A 9,112-nucleotide genomic window follows, 5' to 3' on the forward strand; every position below is an offset into this window, starting at 1 on the left:
GAGAGGCCTCCTTCGGTGGAGTTGTGGAGGGGACAGTCATGCACAGCCCTGAATTTTTCCCGCCTGCAGGAAGTGTCAGTCGTTGGCAATTGGCCTATGAGTGAGGTCATGTAGTGCGCTCTCGTCGGATTCCACTAAGCTGGAAAATGACTGAACAACATGAGCAGTGATATTACATCAAATTTTGCCAAAAACCTTGGCGATAACCGAGCGTAAACCATTTGCAAGATTCAGTAGGCTTTCAGGGACGATCCTCGAGGCCAAAAAAAGCGCGGCAGGTTCGTAGCAATATCAAAGGTCATGTTGACAGTTTTTTCGACTCTCGTGGAGTGGTGTGTTGTGAGTACGCATCACAAGGCCAAACCACCGCAAAGGAGTACTACCAGGAGGTCCTTCATCGTCTTTCCGATACAGTGCGACGCAAACGACCGGATCTGTGGTCAATCAAAACTTGCAGCTCCATCGTGATAATGCATCCGCCCATTCTGCGCATCTGATTCGGGCTTTCGTCGCCAAACATAACATTCCTGTGGTTCATCACGCTCCGTACTCTCCCGACATGGCTCCTTGTGACTTTTGGCTATTTCCCAAGCTGAAAATGCCGCTAAAAAAACCCCGAATTTAGTCGAGAGAAGACATCGTGTAAAATCCGACAAACCGGCTGATGGCCGTTTCAGCAGTGTTTCCAGCAATGGCAGGAATGCTGGGAGAAGTGTATACATTATCAAGGAGACTACTTTGAAGGGGATTAAGGTTTTGTACATCAAAATCAATAAATTTATTTTTGCCGACCAAAGGTCCGATACTTTTTGAACAGACCTTGTATAATAGAAGATATTACTATTTATTTTATTTACTTTTTCTAATATATTATTATCTTTGAATTAGAAAAAAAAAGCATAGTTTACTTAGATCTAAACACGATAACAGAAATCTGTTTAGAATGAATAAAAAAGGTTATAATATAGATAAAACTACTAATTACCATTCATATAGCCCATTATATATTAAAAAGAATAATTTTGTTACAGAATCATGAAAAACTTATTGTAAAATAATGTTAACAACAGACAGAGATAAAGATATTACTAAAATATATAGAAAATATTTATTAGATAAATAGAAAAAGGAACATTGAAGAAAATAGATTCTGGCTTAAAAATTAAAGAATAATTTTATAGTTTTCTTTACATAAAAGGACTGTTTGAAAAGTAAAAGAATAAACTAAACATTACAGGAATAAAAAGAAAAAATTAAGTAAAGAAGAAAAATTAAATAAAACAGCATATTATTTTAACTGAAATGTGACTGTAATAGAAATGCAGAAGTATATTGAAGAAACAGGAAGACAAGTGGAAAAACAAGTAAAAGAACATCATCATGTTAAGACTCAAACATCAATAGTCTCTGTGGACAATAAATCCAAAGTGAAAATAATTGTAAAATTTTTATATGAAAACTATAATTATTTGTTTTTTAGAACGATTTGTCATAACTGAAAAAATGTAAATGTAATAAATTGAATACAGGTATAAATGTGCCTTCAGAACAGCACATCATTGTATATGGCATTGATACAAAATTATAATCAATTGTCAGAAAGTTGATATTTGTAAATAATAATTTAAATATAATTATATATTGTTCTTTAAATATTCATTGTAACTTGTTTGGCAATTGCTAGAACATAATAATCCTCATCAGTATCACATATGTGTTAAATTCATTTTGATTTAATTTAACTTAACAAAGATAAAAAGTAAATTTTTATTAATAGTTGTTTTAAATAATACATCAAAAAACTGTTTTATCTTGGTCTGAAAGAAAGTTTGTATTTTTTCTTTAAAAAAAAAAGACCTCAGTTGGTTCTTGTATACAGTAATACCCTGAACTTACGCGATAGGTGGGACTGAGCGATAACCATGTAAGTCGGGGTATAAATTCTCAATTTGTATAAAATCCAAGTCGGATGTATGTAAGCTAATAAATATTCTCGTTAATCTTATCTCGTCTTTTGATTCGTTCATTGTTACAAGAAATCACCACATAGACTCTCTAGAGTCTCTGCAGATATAAGAAACACAGAAATAAATAACACAAAATAAATTGTAGCTATGTGTCGATTCCGCGTGACACGTCCGAACATGTAAATTGAACAATAGTGTGGGGAGAATGAGTAATCGAGAGTTGCGTGACGCTCACACAAAAGACGAATCGACGAGATTTGAAAATCGAGTAACTCCGGGTTCGCGTAAGTTGGGGTAGCGTAAGTCGAGGTATTACTGTATTTGAAAAACTTTAAAAAGTATAATAAGGTTAAGGTAATTGTTAAAAGTTTTTAAGTTTTAATTGCTAAATATATTGCTCCCAAAGAGAATGTACAGTACATGTTCAATAAGGAATTGATTTTAGAAGAAATAAGGCAGCCTTCAACTAGGTGGTTTTCTGTATGATTATCCTACCATATACACTGTGTGCCTTTGGAGCAGCCACTGAAAGCAAAATAATAAACACCATGCACTTTTATGCTTGAGATGGTGACTTCTGAAGTATTGCTTGTTTGTTCCATTTTTGTTAAAAATCATTGTAAATATACACAAACAACCAAGTCCAGATATTCTGTAATAATCATATTAGTTTCCAGATTATTCAGACTATAGTTTGGATAACTATTAACAATTAATATACTTATACAAGCAGCGGGATCAATGGCTTATATATCTGTCATCTGTCACAGAATACCTAGAACACGCACTAGGGGGTGTCTGTTGTGATGATTATCAGCTATTATTTAAATTAATAGTATAATTTATTTATTAACAGTATATATTATTTTTATTTGTAATAGGAATTTATTATTTACAAATGTTCTTATTTATACCACTGGATGACACTGCTGCTGCTAGAATGACACTGCTGCTGCTGAATGAATGACACTATGGAATGACACTGCTGCTGCTAGAACGCCCACTAGGGGGTGTCCCAGGCTACTAGTATAATATAAGATGGTTAAACTGCTATCTTATACATACTAGCATTAACTAATAATTACATTAAATTTAATGATCATCAATTCAAAATAAAACTGAAACTGAAGATGACNCCTAGAGGTGAAATTTGGTACAGGGTACGTCATGAAAACGCACACTAAGAAGGGATTTTTAGAAATTCCCTTGCGGGGGGGACGAGAGGATTTAGTCTTCATCGAGTACTTAAGAGTATTAATAACATTTCAGACATTGTTATATTTTTATCTATTTAGATTTTAAAAATGTTCGAACCGTTTTAAATTCAAATTTGTTATTGCATATTGGTTCGATTATAGAACGATTATAAACGTTCCAGAAAATTGATCAAATTGAAAATAGTTCGGTTGATTCTCGGAAATTCTCAGCGGCGGGTATANTAGCATTAACTAATAATTACATTAAATTTAATGATCATCAATTCAAAATAAAACTGAAACTGAAGATGACATTATAGTGGTTTAAAACTAAAACAAAAAGGTAATGTAGAAATCTAACAATAATTAAACTAACATTTGTAAAATTTAGAATATTACATAACTTTCAATGTGAGCATGTTAGAAGACAATAGCTTAGTACAGGAGCATAGTGATGTGTACACATGTGCTTATGTATATTGTCTACACCAGTATTTCTCAACAGGGGCAATATCATGTGGAATGTGGAAAAATGCCCCATGTGGGCATTTTTCCATGTTGAGGGGGGCGATTAGTAACAGTTTATATTTTGGGGAGACGAAAAAACAATTTTCTGGGCAATATAGTAAAACACTATAGTAAGAATAATTAGATATTTTATTCGTTATATCGTACAATAATTAAACAAATAACATTATACTAGTCACTAGCCTATTCAATGCAGTTCAAATTTGGTGTTTGCCTTGGCCCTTAGCATCAGAATTTTGAAGTGAAGGAGGCGATACTACGTTGAAGGGGGCAATGATTTGTTAGAGGTTGAGAAACAATGGTCTATACCAGCAGTCCCAAACCTTTTTTCATTAGTGTAGCCATGTGGCATTTCCAACTTCCCAATGAGCAATGCATGCGCAAATCTCGCACTGCCTGTTTGTAGAGTGTTGCCATTTTGAATTTTATTTTGACCCAGTTCTCGGTCCCAAGTACAGGTATACCTCAACTTACGTTGTTTCGAGTTACGTCGTTCCCGATTATACGTTGTTTGTCAAAAAAGTATATGGAAAAATAAAAATCAAGTTTAAGTCATTTTATTCGACTTTACGTCTGTCCACCACAAATATTGANCTCTTGGGAGTTGGTTAATTTAGCACTGACTGGCTGTGACAACTTCCTGCTAACCTGATTTGCATATTTCTTTTTTCGTATTTTTTCAAGTAAGTGAACGCAATTATTAAACTGATGACAAACTATTTTAAATAAAGCCAATAAATTTATTATCACAGCTTGTTTACTGGTGAATATTGTGTATTAATACTACATATAGAATTTTGTATTGGATATTTTATGTACAGTATTGAAATTGTACTAATGCTTATAGCTATGCTTATAAGCATTAGTGCTTATACTTATGCTAAATAACTTATTTAGTATGTTTTATAACGATTCATTGATCACTTCTTGGTTAATAAAAAACGACAGCAAAATTCAGAATATTTATTTATTTTTCATTTTTTTGATAGAACTGTATTTTTTTATCATTAATCCAAATTAACTTTGACTGACAGTCCTACCGGCAGAGGAAGAACTTTCCCTCTGGGATGCTGAACGTCTCCTCCTTATTTCCTCAGCACGTTTTTCCTTTGCCTCCTTGGCACGTTGGGCCAACAGCCGAGCGTATTCAGCAGCCTGGTCTTTACGTTTCTGTGCCCTCTTGCGCTTNAAATTGTTTGTAAGCTTAATAAATAAAATACAGAACCGGGAATGGTAATTTATGGTTTAGCCTAGTGACAAGTAGATTCGGAGACAAGTAAATTCAACTTACTCCGTTTTTCGACTTACATCGCTTTCCTGGAACCAATTACCGACGTAAGGCGAGGTATACCCGTACCTACAAGTCTGGTTTTTTTATGCACGCATGATTTGGGCACCTAATACTTTGTGCCAAATTGCAACTCTTGACATGTACTCCTTCATACCTCTAAGATGGTAACACAGCAGGCAGTACGATTTTATAAACAAGACATATTCTTGTCAATAAAAAAATTAATAAAAATACTGAATAAATAAATAAAAAATTACCGCTTGTAGAGAAAATCTGAAGAAACTACCTATGTCCTTTCCCTTGCTAACAATAAAAAATACTTTTTATAAACAAAAGAATACTTTTTCAAACAACACGTAGGGATATTGTTGAGAGATAATGATGTGAGCCTGCAGATTTTTTCGGGGCTCTTAAAATAAAAAAATTAATGTCAATTGTTTCAAAATGTAAACATCTTCGTTAGAAAAAAATGGAGAGGTAGAAATTAGATCAGAGGTCATCAGTTGTATAACAAGTCCGTGGGAAAGCCGACACTTAGCCAAAAAATGCTTTGTCAGCATCAACAATTGACAATCACGTGACAACCTTCACACAACAATAGTATAAAAGTGCGAGCTATTGGAAGCTTTGGGCAATTCGTCATAGGAAGTTATAATTGGTGATAGTACCACCTCAACTCCCAGACCTTCATAAGCAAATCCTATCCAGCAAAAAGGGGAAGACACAGAGGACCTACCTCTTCCATACAGACGACATTTGCCATACTGACTCTCCATTATGCCCGAAAGGTATTTAGGGCCTATTAGAACTTGTAAAGATGCTCTCTCTAACTAGCTAAGAGAGTAGTCGCCCATTTTGTGTAAATAGTATATATAAGTGCTAAGGTTAAATGCAGTTATGCTAGTCTCCTGTAATCTAGATTTAGTTAATCAATAAATGCTTGGTTATTTTGTTAAACCTGTCTATCATTGCTCTAAGGACGCCTGTCGACTTGCTCACCTCCCTTGCCCCTGAATAAAAAGCCACCCAAAAGACAACATGGGCGAGTTTTACCAACTCAATGTGTAAGTGGCAATTAGAGTACAGGTAACCCCCGTATAACACGGCATTTCTATAGCACGGATTCACTCTAACACGGTTCAAGAATTGGTACCATCCCCCATATAACACGGTACTTTTATAGCACGGACACGGTTCGAGAAATGGGTAAACTCTTGTACAACATGAAATGTAATAAATTTTTACATACTTAAGTACTAATAGTTCACGAAAATTATTTTTTTCATGAACTATTAGTACTTCAGTGTGTAAATGTTCTTTTCTCGTCTCCATACACATGGTCCTTTGCGAAAATTGTTTCAATTTTGCCAGATTGCGACGCTTCTGCTTCTGTGTTGCCAGATGTTTTTCCCTTATTCCATAAGTGCTTAGCACCATATAAGGAAATGTATAAAGATCTTTTAACTAGAAGCAAGCAATCTAAAATTACATACACTTTTTGCAAAAGGTAAAGCATGAATCTGAAAATAATGAAGAAAAATGCTCAGAGGATAACGATAACTTGCCAAAAATAAAATGCTTTCGGTTAATAGTGCTTTTAGTGATGACAAAGAAAACATTGTTTAATTTATATTAATATGTATCACTTAAGAAAATTTTAATAAAGATATTTATCTTAATTATGAAAATATAGTAGCATGTTTTTTAATTTTTGGAACCTAACCCTTCTTTTCGTACTAGTTCTTTGTTTCACATAACACAGCAATTTTTTGGAACGTAACTACCGTGTTATACGGGGGTTACCTGTACTGACCCTGTGCCCTCGTAATCTCACATTTATAATAATGGTAACACACCCCACCATCGAAAGTCCTTAGCATAATCACAAATCACACATAATGGCATCCCCACTACCATTGCCTGCTTGACATTTGTTGATCTGTTGCATTGTACAATCAGCAACATAAGTTTTTATTTCTATTTTTGCATTTTGAAATGTATAATAAAGTTTGTGATTGTTGCAAGGAACATTTTTTACCTAATTTTTTAATACTATTAATTTGCAATACATAATATATTATTTTTTCTGCCATAATAACTAACTTTTTTCTGTACCCTACACAACCTATCGCGTACCCCCAGTGGTATGCATACCCTGGGTTGGGAATTGCTGGTCTACACTAATGCATATTTGAAGATACGTTGTATGTATGGTACAGTACCTAGTCTTAATAAGAAATTTGCTACTAACAAATTCATTCCTTTAATCATTGTTTGCCTCCATAATTTGATTGCAGGTGCTTATAAAATGTCACAATTATGTAAATTAAGTATAAAAATAAATATAATTTATCACTTTCTTTGACTAATTTCCTTTGTTCATGAATAGTAATAAAATAAACCTGAAAAAAATTAAACAGAAAATAATTTTGTTAAATATTAAAATTAATTCTTTTTGGCCTCTAATAATTTTATGTTAGACTGACCCATATCTTAATTGCAAATATTTATTAAAAAAATTAAATCTTAAACCATCAAGGTTAGGGAACTGTGATTATTAAGACAAATGGGTGGAATTTAAAGACAGAATATAACCTGCAACTCCTTCAAAATTTTCAAACACAGAAAACACCCACCAAAAACAAAATTTGTCTTCTGATTTTACATGATCTCATATTTCTGCAAGGGATGCAAGTTTGAGAGAGCAAGGCCACCATTCTTTGATAGGTAGATGATATGAGTAAGAACCAGTCATGTAAAATGGCATATGTGTATGCTGGCAATGACAGAAGCAAGTGGAGTGCCTGATTACCCCTTTTTGCACAGCCAAAATCATGGTCAGAAGGAAAATACAAAACAGTGCTTTACAAATTACTTTCTTACATTTTTGTGATGTAAAAATAGTCCCTCTTTTGATTAATTTCAATAATTGATTAAAACTAGTCCCTCTTTTGATTAATTTCAATAATTGGCAAGCATTACTCCAAGGGAACATTTCCATTAAGCTGATCACTTAGTACAGATTCTGTGACAAGCTAAGGTCAAGATAGGTGACACTTTAATGATTTAAGAAAGCTGGTATAATGAGAAAAAACTACAGACGTGAATAACCTGATACAAGGTGTGATAAAAAATTCCAGGAACTTGACCACAGAAAGCAGACTTGAACATCTTATTTCATTCATGCCAATTAAGTATTGCATGAATTGGGGATATTAGAGTAAGTGAAACGATGTTAGAGACCTAATGTAAGCATTCAGAGATAAAGAATCCCAATGCTTATATCTCTGCAATTTCTACCACGCTCCTTTGATATAGGGAAAATATAAAAGTGTTTTGGAGCAAAAACAAAGAATGAAGGAGATTAGGAAAGCATTGTCATGCCAGATATTTAGTGACTAGGAACAACTGATGAAAGCCAAAGTGAAAGGTTGATGAAGCAACTAGCAGGTGACTGAATATTCTATAATTACTTGCATTTATGTTCGGTTTTAAAAGAATATTGATTTTACACAGATTTCAATTTGAAGTTTAACAATCAACTGATACCACTACTTTTCGTTACCTTTTTTAAATATTTATAAATATTTTTTTGTCTAATAATGCTTTAATATAATTCTATTAATCAGAATCTGCAATGTATTCAATATATTACTATTAATATTTGATGCAAATTCTTTTTGAGTTGAATAAAATTCAGTTAACAACATAATTATCATTAACATTAAAATTATCAAATAACAATATAATTATGAAAAGCTTTACCTTCCATTCATCTCCAAGTGCATCTGCTTCAACTTCTTGTCCCATTCTTTTTTCATAAAATATGCGCACTTTGCGTTCATCATCAAACTCAATTAATTTTTGACAGCCAGTTGCCGGATAAGATATATTTAACTAATAATAATAAGAAAATATTAATTAAAAATTACAAATATAATAATACATCAAAAGTTACTTTATTTCAGTTTTCTTATTGTTTAATCAATTTATTAATGTAATTATTTTATTAGTATTAAATTTGTTGAATTTTATTAATAACTCAGCATGTTTGCTATAAAATATTAAACATGAGATGCTTGAGTCCTAGACACAAAAAGCCCTAAAAAATAAAAGTATCAGTATTCATG

At 32.9% G+C, this 9,112-nt stretch overlaps 1 protein-coding gene across 1 annotated transcript in view; it reads right to left on the reverse strand.

The window, feature by feature from the left end:
- Positions 1-8,899, reverse strand: part of LOC111615497 (40S ribosomal protein S6-like) — a 23,763-nt gene extending 14,864 nt beyond the window's left edge. The window contains exon 1 of the mRNA XM_023356900.1: positions 8,748-8,899. Coding sequence (XP_023212668.1) covers positions 8,748-8,792 — 45 coding nt within the window. The 5' untranslated portion in view covers positions 8,793-8,899. The remainder of the gene's footprint in view (positions 1-8,747) is intronic.
- Positions 8,900-9,112: the final 213 nt, after the last annotated feature.

The sequence above is a fragment of the Centruroides sculpturatus genome, unplaced genomic scaffold (assembly GCF_000671375.1).
Source record: "Centruroides sculpturatus isolate CEXI.00-Female unplaced genomic scaffold, Cexi_2.0 scaffold2376, whole genome shotgun sequence".
In the NCBI taxonomy this organism is placed as follows: Eukaryota; Metazoa; Arthropoda; class Arachnida; order Scorpiones; family Buthidae; genus Centruroides; species Centruroides sculpturatus.